The sequence below is a fragment of the Mustelus asterias genome, chromosome 6 (genome assembly GCF_964213995.1).
Source record: "Mustelus asterias chromosome 6, sMusAst1.hap1.1, whole genome shotgun sequence".
Lineage (NCBI taxonomy): Eukaryota > Metazoa > Chordata > Chondrichthyes > Carcharhiniformes > Triakidae > Mustelus > Mustelus asterias.
Genome location: NC_135806.1, coordinates 8,639,899 through 8,661,902, shown reverse-complemented (window position 1 = coordinate 8,661,902; position 22,004 = coordinate 8,639,899). Strand labels below are relative to the sequence as shown.

Genomic DNA, 22,004 nt, shown 5'->3' with positions numbered 1-22,004 from the left:
TGGAAAGGAAGGTGATCAAGGAGGCAACTGATTTGACATGTATTAAATGGTGGAGAGAAGGAAAATCTAGATCAATGTATCAAGAAAGTAAAGACGAGAAATAAATTGTTCATGTTTAAAAGAACTTCACTTGAGAAGTCAGGATGGGATGGAACACTTCAGCAATGGGAAGTGAACACTAAGCCAAATTTCTCATTTCCACCTTTTCTTTTGTAGTTGTGTTAAAATTGCACAACAGCAATGACAACTAATCATCCATATTAGGATACTTGATCCAACTGAGCCAAGCTCTTAGCAGAACAATTGCAGAAGAGGTGCAGTTGGCAACTAAATGTGAATTTAGTTATTTGTAGCGGTATTTAAACAGCATTTGAATTTTGTAATCTGCTCGTGATTGGCACAAAGAATAGCATAATCAGACATTTGAAGTGAAACCAAGTAACAGAAAATTAGGAGCATATTCTTAAAATAAAATAATGCCCAGTAACTTGAATGAAGTGGAATGATCTGTCATATTCAATTATGTACTATAAATAGTGTTGTTATTTTTGGGTCCATGTTCTACTCGATACTGAATTTCAGTTAAACACTAAAACAAATTAGTAGCTGCAGCAGATTATATATTTAGGCATTTTGAAATCAGATTCTGCTAAAAGTCACTGCTCAGTCTTCTGTATTGATTGACCATCAAACTGCATTGATAAGTTTCTGCTGACTGGTTAAAATTAATGTCTTTAGGTAACAAAAACTTGTCGGAAAATGATTTGGGCAAGTTGTTACTTCGGTGAAACTTGTGATATCTTTTTAATATGAATATTTTTAATATCAATTTTAAGGCAATGAGCCTTCAGTGGAAACGTTGATTAGCTTAAAGCATTCTTTTTTGCATCTCTAGGTTAATTTGTCAATCAACAGCTTGCATAAAACTTGTAAAATTCAAGATAGATACTTGACTCAGATAAATTGATCAATATATCACTGCTGTTGTTTTGTACCCACAAGGCCCAAATCTATTCATATGCATTTCAATTAAGGTTTTTTTGGCTTATGCTGTAATGGTTGACATACACATTTGAAATACAAGTTGTACCTGCACAGGAGACTAGTAAATACCTCTCGGTACGTGAATATTCGAGCAGTTCTAACTCCTGGCATGCAAAGAATAAGTACAGCCCACTTTTCAGGATTAATTAGCATGATATTGAAATTACCAGTATATTTTGGGGTATCTTGAATGCTACGTGAATACATAGTTTAAAGTTTTCACTCATGTTTTCAGATTGTTAATCAATCTTGAATATAACTTCATAAATTCAGTACATGAAGAGTTCTTTCGTCCCTTATTTTGTTTCCAATATCTATGCAATCAACATTTCATTTTTCCTCACTGTGACAATTTTCTAAAGCTTGGAAATATCACATTGTTCATTTTGGATACCTGCTCAGGTTTTGTCACTTCACCTCGAGTGTAGCATTGTCAAATTGAGCTTTACATTTTCCTTTACCAGCCCCATTCTTGCTTATCACAGTAATCGTGCTTAAGACGTTTGAGAGACATAGTTACATATGAATTATGGATGGTTTTTGTGCTTAGCAGTCCTTTCTCCTCCCAACTGTGCTGAAAATATCAAAATGGGTTTCATATGATATTCATACTATCAATGGAGCCAGGGTAATTGGGTTAGATGTGAACTGATAGTCAATTTGAGCATAGAGAAGAGGACCAGAATGAAGGTGCAAAGTTGTGGGTAAAACTTTGGAGAAAGTGGGTAGTTTGAGTGAGTGATAAAGATGGAGCTGTCAGGAAGGAGAAGAGTAAAGCCAAAGACCAGATGGAAAGATGCAGTGGCAAGAAACTTAAACACAGTGGAATTGGAAGAGGAATGAGTCCCTGATAGGTGATGGAGTCGGTGATGAACCATCATTGGGACAACCCCAAGTAAAATGAAGGCAGCTGTAAGGAAAGGTAGTGAATGGAAGGAGAAAGTGTGGTGATTTATTTGGAATAAGCTATAATCTCTCCAGTCCAGAAGTTTTGGAACCAAGTCATTTCTGCATTATAAAATGCCTAATCACAATTGTGTACTGGAAAGCGCTGTAAACATAAGTATTTACCTGTGATAAAACATTATAAGGACGTATTTTTAAAAATCGCTTAACCTATTCAAATACTGTATCGGTCCTATTTTTACTCCCAAAGTGTACTAGATTCGTATCGTGTTTCTTCGGCCTGCTGAAAAAGTATTCTGGACAGTTGCTGTTTCCAAACAATAGACTAATGGACTGGAGAAGTTAAGAGGTTACGCTAGCTTTAGTTTTTAGACCATGAAGAAAGTTTAGCTGTTTATTTCAGATGTTTTGGAGATTGGATACAATGTTTTTCCTCCAGTGCAGACTGCTGTAACCTGTGTTACTCGTGTAGAGCTGGTGGTTGTTCATGGGTTAATGTCCACTTGTATACTTCCAGCAATGCATTCCTGTGTAACGATCAGTTGTGTACTCGTTTCACTGCCACAATTTTAACCAAGAGGTGTAAAAGCCAGGTGTTCTCTTGATTAGATCTGTTAACTGGACATTGATCTGTTATCACATCTAGAATCTCCTGGATTAGCAAATGGTGTCCTTGGTTATAATGTTCTCGAGGGGATCTGGCATAATTCCTGAAATGCTGTGACTGTGCTGCATTTGAGTTCATACTTTTGATTTTCCACACATAAGTACTTGGGGTTCCCAATTTTAACCTTCCCTCAGTGAAGACTACCAATAGAAACCAGGCACCACCTCCAATGAAGGGGAAAAATCTGAGGGGAAGCATTAGTGGCCTTCGTATGTTCGTATGATCTAGTGTCGCTCACAAAGGGAAACATTCTTTCAGTATCCGCCCTATCCAGTCCACTTAAAATCTTGTGGGTAATTGTGGGGTAGTGTAATATTAACAGATTACCAGATTTTCCTTTCAAATTGTAAAGATGCATGTGGCCAAGGATTGAAAGAGGAAAATTTATTTTCTCATTAAAAATAAAAATTCTCCAGTACTAAATCTTCCTCAAGTATCTCTTTTGAATTGTGTTCAGTATGAGAAATTATTGCTGCCTGTAATTGTTTAGCAAACTGTGTTAAGTTTGCCATTGAAGAAAACAAGCTTTTCAGAATACTCACAATGGAAACTTGCTGAACCTGGGCAGTTTCAGGTGTATTTTGGAAGGCAGTATTGCATTATAAGAAATCTGTTTTTGGATAAAGTTCCCCAGGGACGATATTGATTCCAAAAATGTTTATACTAAGAGTTTAAAGAGCTGCTCTCAACATTTACAAACATGTGAATTAGGGCTTGAAGACCATTTGGCCCCTCGAGCCTGCTCTGCGATTCAATAAGATCACGGCTGATCTGATTGTGGCCTCAACTCCACATTCTGTCTACCCCAATTCTGTTGTTAGTCAGAAATCTATCTACTTCTGCCTGAAAACTATTCAATGACCCTGCCCCCACCACTGTCTGAGGAAGAGTATTCACGACCCTCAAGGAAAACAATTTCTTCATCTTAAATGGAGATCCCTTATCTCCCCGAATTCTAGTGTCACCCACAAAGGGGAACATCCTTTCAGCATTCTAGAAGAATCATAGAAACCCTACAGTGCAGAAGGAGGCCATTCGGCCCATCGAGTCTGCACCGACCACAATCCCACCCAGGCCCTACCCCCACATATTTTACCCGCTAATCCCTCTAACCTACGCATCACAGGACTCTAAGGGGCAATTTTTTAAAACCTGGCCAATCAACCTAACCCGCACATCTTTGGACTGTGGGAGGAAACCGGAGCACCCGGAGGAAACCCACGCAAACACGAGGAGAATGTGCAAACTCCACACAGACAGTGACCCGAGCCAGGAATCGAACCCGGGACCCTGGAGCTGTGAAGCAGCAGTGCTAACCACTGTGCTACCGTGCCGCCCTATTCAGTCCACTTAGGATCTTGTATTTCAATAACATTCTTCTAAACTCCAATGGATGCAGGCCCAAGCTGTTCAGCTTTCCTTGTAGGATATCTCCCTCCTCCTAGGTATCAAGTGAAACTTCTGTGAACTTCATCTAATGCAGGTATATCCTTTCTTAAATAAGACAAAAACTGTGCTCACTACTTTTAGATGTGGTCTCACCACCACCTGTACAAATACATTGAACCATCCCTACTTTTATAATCCATTCCCCTTGCAATAAACAGCAAGATTTCATTTGCCTTCCAAATCACTTGTTGAGCCTGCACAAATTTTCTGTGATTCGCGTTTCAGAACACTCAGTTACCTCTTTACTTCTGAGCTCTGTAATCTCTTTCATTTAAATTTGCTGCTTGGCAATTTACCTTGCCAAAGTCCCTGTTTTCTCACATGCTGCTATTTTTGCCCACTCACTTAACCTAACTATGGCCATTTGCATTGATGTCCCCATCACATCTTATTTTCTACCTGTTTGTGCCATCAGCAAATTTAGCAGCCATACGTTGGCCCTTCCATTCAAGTCATTGGTGTAATTCTAAACATTTGCAGTCCGTACTGATCAATGTGGCACTCTACTCAATACATTTTGCAAATCTAAAAACACATGTCCCCCCTCTCCCCAAAAGTAGTGACCGTTGACGTTTATACAATGCGTTCTGAAAATCTGGGGACAACAGATCCATAGGTTCCATTTTGATTCACAATGCTTGTTAAATCCTCAAAGAACTTCAATAATCTAGTCAAAAACAATTTCTCTGTCACAAAACCATGTTGACTCTGATTACTTTGAGATTTTTGTCAGTGCCCTTCCATAATTCCTGTAATAGATTGAGCAATTTCTCTATGACATTAACTTGTCTGCAATGTCCTGCTTTCTGTCTGTCCTCTTGAATAGAGGAGTCACATTTGCTCTTTTCCATCCTGATGGGAGCATTACAGAATCTTGGAAATTTTTGGAAAATTAAAACTCAATGCATCTGCTATCTCAGCCGCTGCTTCTTTTAAGACTCTAGGATGAAGTTCACCAGGATTTGTGGACTTCAGCTTTTTTAGTTCCAATAATATTCTTTATTGTAAACTGTTATAAGTTCCTCCTCCCTTTCACTCCTGATTCACAATTAATTATGGGGATGTTATTTGTGCCCTCTACAGTGAAGTACACATTTAAGAAATATGTTAACCTGTATTAATGTTTGTCAAATTTAGTTTATTCCAAACATTGTGAATGAGCAAATGCCCTATTACTTTGATTGCTACGTAAGCCTTGTTCCCATGTTGTATGTTATTTAACGTTGCAATGATTATTGCACCAATCTGAATTACACAATTTAAATATTTGAATATTTTGTTGTTTTTCAGCGGGGATCTGACGAGCTTCTTTCTGCTGGTATTGTTAACGGCCCATCTACCATGAGCAACTCTACTCCAGCTACAGGTATTTACTATCTTCTATCAAATCTGTTAGTCATAGCACTTTGAATACTTGAAGCTAACTGTTTCGGTTCTTTGCTTACTGACAATTTTTTCAATGCCTTTATTAGCTAATATTTAACTAATGTGAAACACTAATGTTTAATGAAACATGTTCAATAACATTTAATATTATAAATCTTAGTACAGCACATTCTGGTTGTGTGTAAATGAACACACTGTGCTTTGAAACACATCTTTTCACTGTGGGTACATAAAAATTTTCTTATGCAAAGTCCTGACTTCGTTGTGACGTAGCAGGTATGCTGTGTAGTTGTGAAAATTAATTTCAACAATGGTTGCACTGTTTTGAGTGCACTGTAATTCATTATGGTTTTTATCTTGCAAAAAACAAAATGTAATGGCCGGATGAGCCATGATATCTTAACATTGAAACTTCCTTTCTTGAATAAAACCGTATTGAGCATGTTCACCATATAATAGTATTCACTATTTCATTCTTTATAAACTTGGGAAAGGACCTGGTGCTAGATTCATGAATAAGCAATATGTATTGAATGCTGGTTCTACATTTTTGATACTCTAATGTGGCCTCAAGTTTAGCTCCTCTGCCTTGCAAACTAGCTCTCAGTAAGTAATTGGGACACCCTCAATGACAAATAGCTTACAAGGTCTTGAGATGCATCGCTCCTCTGCTCTGGGATGCATTTCCACCCTCCAAAACTTGCGTATTGGGGATGGCATGAGGTATGCGCTCCTTTTACTTCTTTAAAAAATGACTTTTCATCTTTCAGTTGACTAGGTATTTTGCATTTTGAGCTGAGACACGGGCAGGGGTGGGAGAGAGAGAGAGATAGGCAGGGACAGAAGAGGGGGGCAGTGACGGGTGAGAGAGGAATGCACAGTGATGTTCCAGGTAGTGGTGCTGCTGAGGTACCATGGTGCAATATTAATGCTAGCGCAATGGCTGGGCATGTTGGTATACGAAAAACCCTAGTCTATATAAACCAGCATTGTAACTGACCACACCTCCACAAGAATGTAGCAAGGTTTTTCAGAACCTGCCAGGTTGTGGGGAAAACCTCAGATTGCAATAAAACCTGCACCTATGATTCTTGTGTTGGCTTTTGGGGAAACATTCAACAATGTGCTAGTAGACTGTGGAGCCACGGCCCTAAACAAAGGGCCATCAGTGCATCCTTAACATCATGGATGTAGTTACCCACTTAAAAGGCTATTTGCCTGAGAACCATATCTACCGAAATAATGGGGGAATTAAAACAATTGCTAGGGATTGCCCATTGAGACCCAGTCAGATCAAGGCTTAAATTTAATGTCCTGACTATTCCTGGGCATCATGAGTAATCTGGGTGTGACCCAGCTGAAGTGCTCAGGGCACCACCCACAATAGCAGGCGGTACTAGTATGGTGCTTCCAGACGCTTAAAAACAATGATCATGGCATGTTGCCATGAGTACTGCCACGACAGGGATAAAGGACTCGGTCATCTTCTGTTCATTACCAGAGACTCCCCCAATGAGTCAACTGATTTACTCTTGTTTGAATTGGCTTGTGTAAACTTAGTGAGAGGTCCTTTGAAATTAATTAAGTGTAAATTTTAGAACAAAAGGTAGAAGGCTCAATGTTAGACAGCGTAACCATGTTCTGAGTGGCTCATGAGAGCCTGTAGTGTGGCTTAAAAACACTCAAACCCAAAGAATTATGAAAAAACTAGCAGGCAAACATTGGATAAAGACAAATTACTGCAGATGCTGGAATCTGAAACCAAAAGAGAAAATGTTGGAAAAGGCATAGAAAGTGGGAGATATTTATACTGTAAGGTGAGGGAATGAAAGATGAGTCATAGCCATAGGGGAAAGGCTGCTAATAGAAGGTGTGAATGGCCGAACGGCAGAGAAGCTGAAACTAAAGGGTAAGCTATGACAGGTGAAGATGTGGGGGCAGGGGGGGAGATGAGTGGGAAAGAGGTAAAACTGACAAAAAGGAAGAGAAAAGATGAGGAAAAGGGGGATAAAATGGGGAAGAAAAATAAAGACTAGACACAAAGAAATAAAAGGTAGAGAACAGTTAAAAATTAAATGAAAACAAAGTGGTTGAGGTGGGGTAGAGCTAATCATCTGAAGTTGTTGAATTTGATGTTGAGACCGGAAGGCTGTAATGTGCCGAGCCGGAAGATGAGATGCTGTTCCTTCAGTTTGCATTGAGCTTCACTGGCACATTGCAACAGGCCAAGGACAGACATGGGAGCAGGATTGTGTATTAAAATGGGAAGGTCAGGGTCCTAATTGCACACAGACCGAAGATTCTTCCTCAACCGTGGTTTCCCACCTACAATTGTTGACAGGAGCCTCACAGCATGCAGTCCATCTCCCGTGGTCCTTCCCTCCCAAAACAAGAATGGGGCCCCCTTGTTCTCACATTTCACCCCACCAGCCTCCGCATGCAAGCATAATCCTCCACCATTTTCGCCAACTCCAGCATGATGCCACCACCAAACACATCTTCCCTTCACTCCCTCTGTCAGCATTCCGCAGAGACTGTTGCTTCCAGGATAACCTAGTCCACTCCCCCACTATACGCAGACCTCTTCCATCACCCATGGCACATTCCCATGCAATCGCAGGTGGTGTAACACCTGCCCCTTTACCTCTTCCACACTTATTATCCAAGGTCCAAAACACTGATTCCAGGTTAAGCAGCATTTCACTTGCATCTCTTTCAATTTGGTCTATTGCGTTCGCTGCTCCCAATGTGGTCTCCTCTATATCGGAGAGACCAAATGTAAACTAGATGATTGCTTTGCTGAGCTCCTTCAGTCGGGCACAATCGGGACCCTGACCTTCCTGTTGCTTGTCATTTTAACACGATCCTGCTCCCACGTCCACATGTCTGTCCTTGGCTGGCTGCAATGTTCCAGTGAAACTCAGCGCAAACTGGAGGAACAGCATCTCATCTTCCGGCTTGGCACTTTACAGCCTTCTGGTCTCAACATTGAATTCAACTTCAGGTGATTAGGGCTACTCCACCTCAACCCCTTCATTTTCATTTAATTTTGAACTGTTCTCTACCTTTCACTACTTGTCTGTCTTTATTTTTCTCCCCCCCCCCCTCCTTTTTTTCTCCTCTCTTTGTTTCAATTTTACCTCTCTCCTACCATCTCCCCCCTCCCCCCACATCTTCATCTGTCACAGCTTACCTTCTGATTTCAGCTTCTCTGCCGTTCGCCCATTCACACCTTCTATTAGCAGCCTTTCCCTTTGGTTTTGTGGCTATGACTCACCTTTCATTCCCTCACCTTACAGTATAAATATCTCCTACTTTCTATGCCTTTTAGCTTTGACAAAGAGGCATCTGGACTCGAAACATCAGCTCTTTTCTCCTTACAGATGCTGCAAGACCTGCTGAGATTTTCCAGCATTTTCTCTTTTGGTCGCAGGAAAACATGTCGGGGCCTTTAGCTGGGAGACTTGAGTGCTAGTATTCCTACCAAAAACTCAGTTCAATGCCCCTTAGAGTAGCAAAGCTTGGGGAGCTAAGCCCAATTGAACCCCAGACCGCAGGAAAAATCACAATAACCTAGCCAAGAATAGGACAAAAGATCTGTCCAATAACAGCAGGCCTGGAGGACAAGAGGAATGGTGAAGATGAATTGGAATAAAGCATGTGTGAGGCCCATGTTGAACCCCATATTGTGCAGCTAGCAAGTACAAATTTTTGCTAAATTGGCCACCCATCCTAAATGCAGAACAGTGAGGAGACCAGGTTGCTCACTGTATTTGAAAACACCAAGCTACACTTCTTAGGTTCTACATGATATGGATGTGGGAGAGGCCCCTCCCAAAAGGCGACATTCCCGCTCTCTCGATCCTGAAAAGCTGGTCCAGGTTTGGTAGACAAACTACATGCTGGATTGCCAACTAATAACTCCTACCAGCTGGAGCTCCCCAGTTGTGCTTCTGCCCAAGCCAGACAACTCCACCAGACTCCCTGACTACCAAAAGGTTCATGCTGTGACCAGAGTCCTTGAGTCCTTACCCGACTTCCACATCTGAAAGACTGCATAGTTAAGGTAGATAATGCAGTCTATATTTCAAAGATCGATTTACTCGAGGATTACTGGCAGGTTCCCTAAAACGCCTGTGCGATGGAAATCTGTCTTCTTGACACCAGATAGGCTATACCAGTGTTGAGTCATGTCATTTGGACTCCAATGCCCCAGCCACCTTTCAAAGGCTGAATCAGATAATGAAGGTCCTATCCAAATGTGTAGGATAGCTAGATCACCTCATGAGTATATAGTTACACCTGAGAAACTCACTTGGAGCAACTATGTCAGCTGACATAGTGGTCAATCCGAGTTTGCTAAGGCTTAGGTGACCTGTGTACTGCCAGAGCTGCAAAGGTACAAGCAGTAATAGTTTCCTATTCCTACATTGAAACAGGAAGTCATGAGATTTTTAGTGACGTGTGATTTCTACATCAGACCTACTGCAGAAAAACAAAAGTAGTATGCACTGAGAAATGCCAGACAGCTTTTGAAAAGCTGGAAGTAATGTTGATAAATGAACCAATGCTAGCATCTCCAGAGAGAAAAATATGAAGAGACGTTTCCATCCAGACACCCATTGAAACTCAACTGCCTAAGGAAGAGATAAAGTGACATAAAAAATGCAAAATGCTGTCTCAAAGAAACAATGGCTGCCACAGCCAAATGCAACCTAAACCTCTTGGAAATACACAATGGATGAATTATTTTAAAGCAAAGATTGCAAGTGACACAAGCAGTGCCAAGGAAGTCTTCAGCAGAGGACTGCCTCTTTTTTTTTTGAATAAGTGTGTCACCCAGTTCAAGAAACCTACCAGTGAACCAAGATCTCATAATTGCAACATCATCTATATCTACCATATCCAAGAAACCACCAAATTTAAATGGGGCATGATATTCAAAATTTACATCTGAAGAATAAACACCACATTAATTTACTTTTTAAAAAAATTGGGATCTTAACTCCCCTTATTTCTGATACCTGTGTTGTGGGCCAGAATCATAGAAATCATAGAAACCCTACAGTGCAGAAGGAGGCCATTCGGCCCATCGAGTCTGCACCGACCACAATCCCACCCAGGCCCTACCCCCACATATTTACCCGCTAATCCCTCTAACCTACACATCCCAGGACTCTAAGGGGCAATTTTTAACCTGGCCAATCAACCTAACCCGCACATCTTTGGACTGTGGGAGGCACCCGGAGGAAACCCACGCAAACACGAGGAGAATGTGCAAACTCCACACAGACAGTGACCTGAGCCGGGAATCGAACCCGGGACCCTGGAGCTGTGAAGCAGCAGTGCTAACCACTGTGCAACCGTGCCGCCCTATGACTTCATGTGAGTCAAACCTGGTTTAAGTGGGTAATAAGTTTGCTTTCTCTTTGACTCAAGAAAATGGGCGGCACGGTAGCACAGTGGTTAGCACTGCTGCTTCACAGTTCCAGGGACCTGGTTCGATTCCCGCCTTCGGTCACTGTCTGTGTGGAGTTTGCACATGCTCCTCGTGTCTGCGTGGGTTTCCTCCGGGTGCTCCGGTTTCCTCCCACAGTCCAAAGATGTGCGGGTTAGGTTGATTGGCCAAGCTAAAATTGCCCTTAGTGTCCTGGGATGCGTAGGTTAGAGAGATTAGTGGGTAAATATGTAGGGATATGTGGGTAGGGCCTGGGTGGGATTGTGGTCGGTGCAGACGCGATGGGCCGAATGGCCTCTTTCTGTGCTGTAGGGATTCTAAGATTCTAAAAAAAACCTTGCTTGATTGACATCTTATTACCGACAGCTTAGCAATTAAAGGCATTCTGATTTGGAAAAGATACCCTCATGAAAAAGAAACATAAGCGTCTGACCAACCAAGGAGGCTGAATAGAGGGCGCCAGTCCACTGTGCCCCCACCTCCCCGGAAAGCTTATGGGCTAGAACAAGGGATAATTGGTTGCTGTTGAGACAGGCTCGTTTTAAGCCCATCTACCTGGATGTCAGGTGATAGCAGGTTTAGGATCTATTCTGTTCCATGGAATAGAGTCAATTAATAACTCATTGGGTTGGTACATGAAATCTGCTCACTTGGGGCTAGCCCTGTTGGTGCCTGTGGAATTGGGCTGCACCACCTTCAGCAGAAATGGTTTGACATTATCATGTTTCCCACTGGTCTTGAGTGTATAAAACTGCTTATAAATTGGTGGTTCAATAAAAGTCCTAATATTGCAGTTAAGCTGCCAGCAACGTGCCCTGTGGGGAATGATATACAGGTACTCAGTGTTAGTGATGGGATCATTTTAACAAGGAATTTAAGGATGCTGTTAAACAGGTGAGTAATGCCCCAAAAATGCAAACATTTGAACCCGAATGAGATCTCGATTTTTGGAATTACGCTCATATCTAACTTTTGAATACTGTAAAGTTAATGAGTGTTCAGTTTTTGTTAGCATCCATGGCAGACAGGAGGCGGACCCATTCAAACAGCACAAATTTTCTCTTGTCACCTGTCCCTATGTTGTTTCAATTAATGTGCAGTGGTGTATTTCCCAAACCCCTAGGTTTTGAATGAACTGACTTGTACTAATAACCCCACAACAAACTCGAGTTAGGATGAACTCTATTGCACAAATTCAAAAACCGTGAAAAGGAGTGTCTGCACTATCCCCCTCTGCCCACATACAGTAAAGAGAGGGATAGAGTAAAGAAGGTTTTGTAATGCAGAGACCACAGAAAATAAATATTGATTCGTGTGAGGTCCAGTGGCGCACATTTAAGATCCCATGAGAAATTCTTTTGGGCTGAAAACGGGTAGTGTAAGAGTTGCTTTTCCAGTGGTGTTGACTTCTCAAGATGAAATAGGCATGCAGAGATGAATCGATTTGTGGGTGATGGTATAGAACTTTCAGCAGAGACAAGTGGATGGGGGCAGTTGTCCAGCCTGTTCAGAGCTCCTCCAGAGTCCAGGAAGGCCGTATTAACTTGCTCAACAAGCTAGAGTCTTGGGTAATTTGACTGTGCCCTTCCACGATATCTTTCGGGCCGATTATGTTGTGTCCATTTTTGGTTGAAAGAGGCCATTGTTTTAAACTTCTGAAGTTGCTGATGAACCTAGTCTGTCAAATGCAAATTGCCTTTATGCAGCTCCCTTTGAAGTTGGCTGTGCAGATCCTGGGTGGATTTTACGGCCTCGCTTGCCCTGAAACTGTAAAATCCTGCCTGAGGTCAACGGACCTTTTCCATTGTCTGCCGTTCGCCTGCTCCGATTCATGTAAAATTCCAGCCCCTGGGTGATTAATAACTCATAATGTGGAGATTAAAAGATTAATAACTCCTCAGAAATAACAAGGTGTGACATTTCTGATGTTGCAATGTGTCTTTAGTTCTCGTGAGTCACAGACCATAACTCAGGTTAGCTATCATAACCGTCCTGCTTCAGCCAAAAGCCCCAGTTTAAAATTAAGAAACAGCAATGAAGATTATTTTTAATAAAATCCAATGTTACTTACGTTCTGTTCCATCGCAGTAAACCCTCTAAATTATCAGACTGGTTTTTCAATACTGTAAAAGCAGAAATTTTGTCTAGCTAAATATGGGAAGACCAAAAGCATTATCCATAAAGGTTATTTAAATTAATTGGTCAAACATACAAAAAGCTTGAGCATTAAATGTCAAACTCTGGATGCTGGGTCCTGGCATGATGGTCTCAATGTTAATTTATTCTGATATTTGGTCTTCAATGCGACGAGCTCTGACAATCTAGATTTGCAAAGGTAGGTTATAAGCTACCTTTGTCAACATCAGAAACTTTACTGCCTTATTGGGCAATTCTGGATATTCCAAAGGAACTTTAAGCCAAAAGTCAATCAGATAGTTCTGGGGAAAATCCATCTTTTAAAGCACTGTCATGATTTAGTTCCACAAGACTGTCTTGCTCTCTCAGCCAGTCTTACAAGGATGTCATCAAGGCTCACAAAGGGATGTTTCTGAACTTTGCAGGTGCTCTCTGATGTCACACTGTCTGGAAGCTGCATTTCTGCAGTGATTTAAAAAAAAAAGATTTGCAAAGGAGTCATAATTTGACTTAGCAAGTTGTTTGGCCCACATCTCTCTCTCCTTGATTTTTGTTTTTATTTTGTCCTGCCGATGAAAACTGTCAATGAAACTGAAATTAAATCATTGCTTAAGGTTATTTGCAGATTGGGAATTGCTGTTTGACTGCCAGCATTGATGAGATTGATGCTGAGCTCTGTTAGGTCCTTTCATCACCATCTGCAAACTCTGAACAATGGCGAGTCAGTTCACCAGATTTAGTTTCTGTTGGAGGTGGAATTTGTTGGCCAAAGCTCTTGAATTGTGACTGTGGTAGTCAGTTCTGGACCTGCTTTCAGCTCATTCTCTCTTGACCTTCCAGATTTTCCCATTCAATCCGTGTTGCTAAGAAATCGAGCAGTCTCCATATTGGGTGGTTTGTCATGAGCTTTTTGTGTATTTAATTGAGGTGACTCCAGCTGAAAATTGGAAAACAATCTGTCATTTAACCCAATATTTCTGTCCCCCTCAGTAATCTCCTTGTTTGTAGGCACCTTAGGCTCGTATGCAATGTCCACATTTTGAACAGATGAGTGATTACCAGTGCTGAGGAGCTGTGTTGACTCATTGCTTATGTGCTGGTTGGAGGTAATGGGTGTGATGTCTATTTGCCTCTGGAGAATCATAGAATCCTACAGTGCAGAAGGAGACCATTTGGCCCATCGAGTCTGCACCAACCACAATTCCATCCAGGCCCTATCCCCGCAACCCCATGCATTTACCCTGCTAGTCCCACTGACTCCTAAGGGACAATTTAGCATGGCCAGTCAACCTGACCACACCTTTGGAGTATGGAAGCAAACTGGAGCTCCCGGAGGAAATCCATGCATTGGTCAGAACATTGAGTACAGGAGTTGGGAAGGGATGTTACAACTGTACAAGACATTGCTGTAGTCACATTTGGAGTGCTGCATACAATTCTGGTCACCCTGCTATAGGAAGCATGTTATTAAACTGGAAAGGGTGCCAAAAAAAAAGGGTGTCACCGGGACTGGAAGGTTTGAATTATAAGTGGCTAGGACATTTTTTCATGGAGCATAGGAGGATATGGGGTGACCTTATAGAGATTTATAAAATGATGAGGAGCATAGAATACTGAACTTGTATTGAATTTTGGCTAGACTATGCTTGGAGTACTGTGCTGTACTTTGTTCTTTGTACTGTCTGCTACTCTGGCTGCCCTTTTAGAATAATGCGGCATGAGAGTGCAAAAATGATTTGCAAGGATGATGCCAGAACTGAGTTGTGTTTTTCAGGTATAGGCTAGATCGTCTTTCTCAGTGAAGGAATTTTTGAGGAGTGACCTAATAGTCTGTGTGCGCACCCGCCAGTCTCAGTGTGCGCTCGCTTGCCTGCCTGTCTGTATGTGCATCCGCATACCTGTGTGCGCGCACCTATCTGCCTGCCTGTGTGCGCCCTCCTGCCTGTGCACACTATTGGGGGATTCAGCGATGGTAAAACTGTTAAATGTCCATCAGGAGATGGTTAGATATTCTCGTTGGAGAAGTCATTGCCTAGTGCATGTGTGGTTTGAGTGTTACCTGCCATATTCAAGCCTGAATGTTGCCCAGGTTTTGCTGCGTATGGACTTGGCTACTTCAGTATCTGAGGAGTTGCGAATTGTGCTGAATATTGTGCAGTCATCCACGTTCATCCCCATTTCTGACCTTATGATGAAGAGAAGCTCTTTGTCGAAGCTGGTTGGGTCTCTCTGGCTTCTGCTCAAAGTAATGTTGCTGACGGAAATGTGTAGCAGTACTGAGTGTGAACAGAATGGAACTGTATTCCTAATCTTGTTTTGAACTGATATTCATACGTTGCTGTCAGATGGTCACTGGATAATAGGAGATAGGAATTCTTGCCTTAGTCCTGAGGTTTTATTCAAGATTTGAGGTTCCCAGTCATCGAGCACAACTGATTTTGCTCAGATTGGGACTTGAACCTGTGTCAGGATGCCTACTTTCATTTCCTGTATTGGTCGCATATTGTGGAACAGCAAAATTCAACAGATGTGCCGGAGTGTGGCGACTAGGAGACTTTCAGAGCAACTTCATTGCAATGTTAATGCAAGCCTACTTGTGACACGAATAAATAAACTTTAGGTTTAAGTGCATGCACAGATATAACTTGATTCATTATGGTGGTGTGTGTGTTGCACAATTGCTTAGCTGTTTGTACCTGCTGCAACCTTGGTGTCAAATGTTCTATATAAGGGGGCATTCTGTGCAATGCTAACCCAAAGAAATAACATGAATAATAGTACTTTCCCCTCTTTTTTTAAAAGCTAATGGAAACGACACCAAAAAATTTAAAGGAGACGGATCTCCAAACCCTCCCTCTCGTGTTCTTCATATTCGTAAGATTCCAAATGAGGTTTCAGAAACAGAGGTCCTTTCACTAGGTTTACCGTTCGGCAAAGTCACTAATCTATTGATGTTAAAAGGGAAAAATCAGGTATGTGAATTCGTATATTTTCTCGACTGAAATGCGTTTTTCATGCCCATAGAAATGCAGGTTTTTGGCACTACACTGAAATATCTTGAGTTAAAATATTTAAATGCCCTCATATATTTCAGAAGTTTTGATCGTGTACAGCAATTTTTGTGATTTTAATTGGACAAATGTACAGAAACTTGAAACATTTTGAATTCAGAGTGCAGTTTTCAGGGTTAGGAATGTTGCTCGTTTTGGATAAGAATGAGATTTGAATTCTCTATGAACTATTTAATTTTTAAAAATTCTATTCTGAAAGGAAGAAAACCAGATTATAATGTGTTTAGAAATTGGTGCAAGAATAAACATGAGGGTGCATGTCCTTTCCATTGTGCCTTTTGAGTATTAGAGTCTCTTATAAGATGGTGGAATGTGCATTTGTGTCAGCAGGTGCTCCCATTTAGAAGTTAACAATCATGTCTATGCAGAGCAGAGACAAGGTTCTACTCTGCTGAGATTGGAAATGGCATGCTTTCGCCCATCTACTTAGCGGCTTATGAGATGAGTGGCTTGGCAGTTGTGTGGGAGAATGTGGGCTCCCTGGTCCTTCTATCAAGGATGATGCATAGTATGAAAAGGGTGAAGGTTGGAAGCCAAGCACAAAATGTACCACACCTTGCTTGCATGAGATTGCAGTTAGATTTTAATGTCCCACCCTCTATTACTGTTTCTGGGTATCATGTTCTATATGTGAATCCTGACTACATTTCCACAGAGACTTTGGCTAACTGTTGTAATTCTACCCCTTCTCAAAAGGAAAGCTGATTTTTTTCAATACAACCATAACATGAACCAACCTTTCAGACATGTAGGTTGCTGCTCTTGGTGGGAAAACTTTGCATTTAATGCAAAGTAATTGAGATGAAGATGGTTTGCTCATATGCTTTTAAAAAAGCTGTCACTAGAGGGGAAAAAGGACCATCAACAACTTCCTTTTGCGATGCTGGCCTTATGACAAAATCTCCACTGCAATTTGAGTTCCAGCAGCATTTGTGAAAAGAGAAATAGTGTTAACTTTTCAAGTTTGTGACTCCTTTGGAAGAGCCATACAAACTCATTTTTCTCCACAGATGCTGCCACACGTGCTGAGTTTTTCCAGCATTTTCTATTTTGTTTCAGATTTTCCAGCATCAATGGTCCTTTGCTTTTATTACAATTAAGTTGTTGACTAGGCAAATACTGTTAAAGCCTTCAGCAGCTTGTATATCTAATATTTCACACTCTCTGCATACCAGCCTGATATGATCACCAAGATGCTGGTCAAAATGTATGCGGCGCACAAAGCAAAAAAGAACCCTTTTTGATTTTCAAACAATGCTTTTGTAATTAAATTTGGGAGAACTTGGGCATACTATTAAATCTGTCACAATTCTTAGAAATAACCTTTTTCCTTTTGGAGGAAGGAAACAAACCCAGAAATATATTTACCATTGTTGGTATGCTGCATCTATGGAGTCTCGGACTTGTGTGAAATCTCATGGACCTGGGTGTTGAAATTTACAATTGCTGTTGATGAATTGTGTGAGTAACATGAAGTGCATTCAGCAAGATGATGCTTGTTGTAACGCAGCCCTGAAGGAAGGGCTAGAAATATAATCCCCATATGTGTGATGGGAGTTAGATTTTGCTCTGCCCCTGACTTTTAGCAGTACGATGTGGAGATGCCGGTGTTGGACTGGGGTAAACACAGTAAGAAGTCTCTCAACACCAGGTTAAAGTCCAACAGGTTTATTTGGTAGCAAAAGCCACTAGCTTTCAGAGCGCTGTTCCTTTGTCCACTTGACACTTGAGTATGTCCACTCCCACTTACCTGACGAAGGAGCAGCGCTCCGAAGGCTGGTGGATTTTGCTGCCGGGTGAACCTGTTGGACTTTAACCTGGTGTTGTGAGACTTTTTAGCAGTACCCACAGCATTGTATGATCTGGGCAGTTGAAATTGAGCCAAAATTGCTTGATGTGTTTTTTGTCCTGACTTAATCTGAGTTTGTTTATTTGGTTTGACCTAAAAAGAGGGCAAAGTTCCCATCAAAAGCAAACTGCCTGAGTGATTAACCTCTTTGGCTTCTAATTTAGGATTAGAATAGTGCATATATAGTGGGTGGAATAACATTTCTATCCTCAAACTAGTACAGTGTCATCCAACTTAATGTAAGCAACATGTCCAGGGATGTACTTTCAGTAAAACTCTGTTATATTTTCATGGAAGTTCAGTAGAATCAGAAACTAGTGGAGCACAGAAGAGCAGGGGGCATTCTACCATGTGTGTGCTTGCTCTTGAAAAGAGCTGTTTTTTGTCCTATCGACTGCCCTTTTCCCAAAGCCCTGTACATTTCAAGTATTTATCCAATTCCCTTTTTGAATCTGCAACCACCACCCTTTTGGTTAGTGCATTCCTGATCACAGAAATACTGCTGTATTTAAAAGTGCTCCAAATGATTACCAAAGTGAGTTTTGTTCACTTAAATTTGGTATTACAGGTGTGTAGGCAGAGATTGTCGAGAATTATGATAAACTGTCTCTGCAACCTGTCATACTATAATTACCCTCTCCCACCAGTGATGCTGTAGAAGCAGAGTTTTCCATATCCTATGTCTATGGATAGCTGTTCTGCAGAGAAAACTGTGCCCCAATCAACTTCGCTTCCCAAATTGCTGTAACTAAGTGCAGCACTTCGAAATGGTGGCTGAATTATGTCTGTGTGCCCTAGTTAATTTTTCCTCTGCCCTTCACCCGGTTTCACAAGATTGCACTGTCTGTCTTTGTAGTTCCAATAGATGTTATATCAAACCTCAAATAGTATGCATTCACTGTAAACATATTCTGTACCATGATGTGTGAATTGTATATGGTATATCCGCATTTACAAAAGAAAATATCTGTGCCAACATGCTAAGGTGGAAAAGCCCTTTATCAATATTTTTATCCCAAGTACATAGGATGCTGTACTTCTCCACAGTAAAGTTTGTATTTATTAGTCACAAGTCAGGCTTACGTTAACACTGCAATGAAGTTACCGTGAAATTCCCCTAGTCGCCACAGTCGGTGCCTGTTCGGGTACACGGGAGAATTTAGCATGGCCAATGCACCTAACCAGCATGTCTTTCAGAATGTGGGAGGAAACCAGAGTACCCGGAGGAAACCCACGCAGACACGGAGAGAACGTGCAAACTCCATACAGACAGTGACCCAAGCCAGGAATCAAACCCGGGTCCCTGACGCCGCGAGGCAGCAGTGCTAACCACTGTGCTACCGTGCCGCTGTCTATATCCCAGGGTAGTTAAGGAAGTGTCCCTAGAAATAGTGGATATATTGATCATCATCCAAGATTCTGTAGGCTTTAGAGCAGTTCCTACAGATTGGAGGTTACCTAATGTAACCCCACTATTTAAAAAGGGTGGTAGAGAGAAAATGGAATGGTAGACCTGACATCAGTAATGGGGAAGAAAAGAGTCCATTATCCAAGATTTTACAGCAAAGCACTTGGAAAAGAGTCAGCATGGATTTACAAAAGGGAAATAATGCTTGACAAATCTACTAGAATTCTTAAAGGATATAACTAGTAGAGTGGGGGGGGGGGAATGCTAGTGGATGTGGTTTATTTGGACTTTCAGAAGGCTTTCGACGAAGTCCCACCTAAAAGATTAGCATGTAAGATTAAAGTACAAGGGGTAGTGTATTGAGATGGATAGAAAACTAGTTGGCAGACAGGAAACTAAGTACGACTGGGTTTTTTTCTGAATGGCAGGCAGTGCAATGAGCTCTTCGTATACCAGTCAATGAAGGCAAGCCTGCAGGTGCAGCAAATGGTATGTTCGTCTTCATAATGAATGGATGCGAGTACAGGAGTAGCAATGTCTTGCTGCAATTATACAGGGCCTTGGTGAGGCCACACCTGGAATATTGTGTGCAGTTTGGCCTCCTTATCTGAGGAAGGATATTATTGCTATAGAGGAGTGCAGAAAAGTTTTACCAGACTGATTCCTGGGATGGTGGGACAGATGTATGAGGAGAGATTTGAGTCAGTTCGGATTGTATTCGCTGGAGTTCAGAAGAATGAGGTGGGAATCTCAGAAATCCATAAAATTCTAACAGGACTAGACAGGGTAGATGCAGGATGGGTGTTCCCAATGGCAAAGGTGTCCAGAACCAGGGCCATAGCCTTAAGGATACAGGGTAAATCTTTTGGGACAGAGATGAGAAGTAATTTCTTCACCCAGTGAATGGTAAGCTTGTGGAATTCACTAGAACAGAAAGCAGTTGAGGCCAAAACATTGTTTTCAAGAAGGAGTTAGATATAGCTCTTGGGGTGAAGGGGATCAAAGGATATGGGGGAGAGGGTGGGGCCAGGTTATTGAGTTGAATGATCAGCCATGATAACGAATGGCCAAGCAGGCTTGAAGGGCCGAATGGCCTACTACTTTTTTTATGTTTCTCATGACATGTCTGAAAGCTGAAATCTCCAGTAAGTTTGCAATGCAGAGTGAAAGGTAGACTGGCAAAATGAGTGTCCTCCTTTTCTCTCTTTTTGACAGACGGAGTCCGAATCCAGCAGTGAACTAAATCCCCATATAGATTCGGCCAAGCTTCAGCAGGGCCAGACCATGTAATGCTATAGCTTCCACAGCCTCAATGCTGCCAAAGTCCAGGCCCAACTTTGTGCACACTAATCAAGTGCAACCTAACCCCACCCCTTCCTAAAATATGTACCAGCAACTGGTACATCTTGTATGCCACACATCTGTATGTGCCAAACTTTTGAAATAGGAAATTAGGTCTACGATAAAAGGAAAGACCACTCATTTACAGTTTTCACAGAATAATGAACCTTGTCAGTGATTTTAAATGCCAAAGCGCTAGTAAAAATTTTTTGATATCCGGCAAATAAATGATTGACCCTGATGTGACATAGCATAACACACCTTTTCTAAATGAGCATAATCTCTTGGTACAGTGAGCAGTGCCATGAGACAGCTGGTAAAGGAAGAAAATCCATGTCTGATGTGTCACATTTGGTGAAGAGAAAAATAAATCTCTGCCACCAAGCCAAACCGCAAACATGTCGATAGTTATTTTACAATCTCTCACCCTAGGTTCTTTTCAAATCCTTTTGCTGCCCACATCTTTCTCACTCTCATTGTTTAACAAATGAAACCACATTTTGTAACACACACTGGAAAAAAATCAGCAGATCTGGCAGCATCTGTAGGGAGAAAGAGTCAACGATTTGAGCCAGTTTGGCTCTTCACTCATTTGTTTTGTAACATTTTGACAAATATTGCCATTTCTCAGTGTTTACCTGTTTGCCATCACCTTAAAATAGATTTTCAAACCATCCTTGCAAGGGCAAAGACTTTTTGTTTCATCCTGTTGCTTCACTTTCTTCTTTTTGGTTCAGATCATCTTGTAATTTTACACATCTCAACCAGTTACTGATTGAAAAACACAGCTTTCTCGCTAGATTTAGTCAATGTAACAATTTTCTGTGAATTAATAAACTGGAATTTGATTCAGTGTAACATTTGCACCAATAAAATAAGGACAAAAGGTGGTTATTTGTCTTCTTGAGCCATTCGGTCAATTCAAGACCTTGGATCTCCGTGCTCCACGTTCCTTGATACTCTCACTTCACCTTTCTAAGATGAGATGCGCAAAATTGAAATTTTCCAATTGGGTTTGGCCAAACCCCTCTACAACTTGAAAATCTAACTCCATTACACCTACATTAGACAGATATACAGTTCTTTAAAAAACTACTGTACCGTATAGGCACTTCTGTATTTCCAGAAATCCTGGCCTATTCATCCATAAATTGACGAGATGGGTTATTGGCTTTGGCATGGCAAATGTTATTTTATGTGAAGGGAAGCTGAATATGAAAATAAAGTTGTGGCAGTAAAATCAATCTCGGTGTTTTTTTTAAAGTAATTTGCCCTGCCCGCAAAAGATT

General features: G+C 41.3%; 1 protein-coding gene across 4 annotated transcripts in view; it reads left to right on the top strand.

The window, feature by feature from the left end:
- ptbp3 (polypyrimidine tract binding protein 3) overlaps window positions 1–22,004 on the top strand; it is a 92,215-nt gene that overhangs the window by 38,869 nt on the left and 31,342 nt on the right. For all 4 annotated transcript variants that reach the window (XM_078214067.1, XM_078214065.1, XM_078214069.1 and 1 more), the window contains 2 exons: window positions 5,357–5,432; window positions 15,849–16,018. In XM_078214067.1, the coding sequence (XP_078070193.1) occupies window positions 5,357–5,432; window positions 15,849–16,018 (246 nt within the window). The remainder of the gene's footprint in view (window positions 1–5,356; window positions 5,433–15,848; window positions 16,019–22,004) is intronic.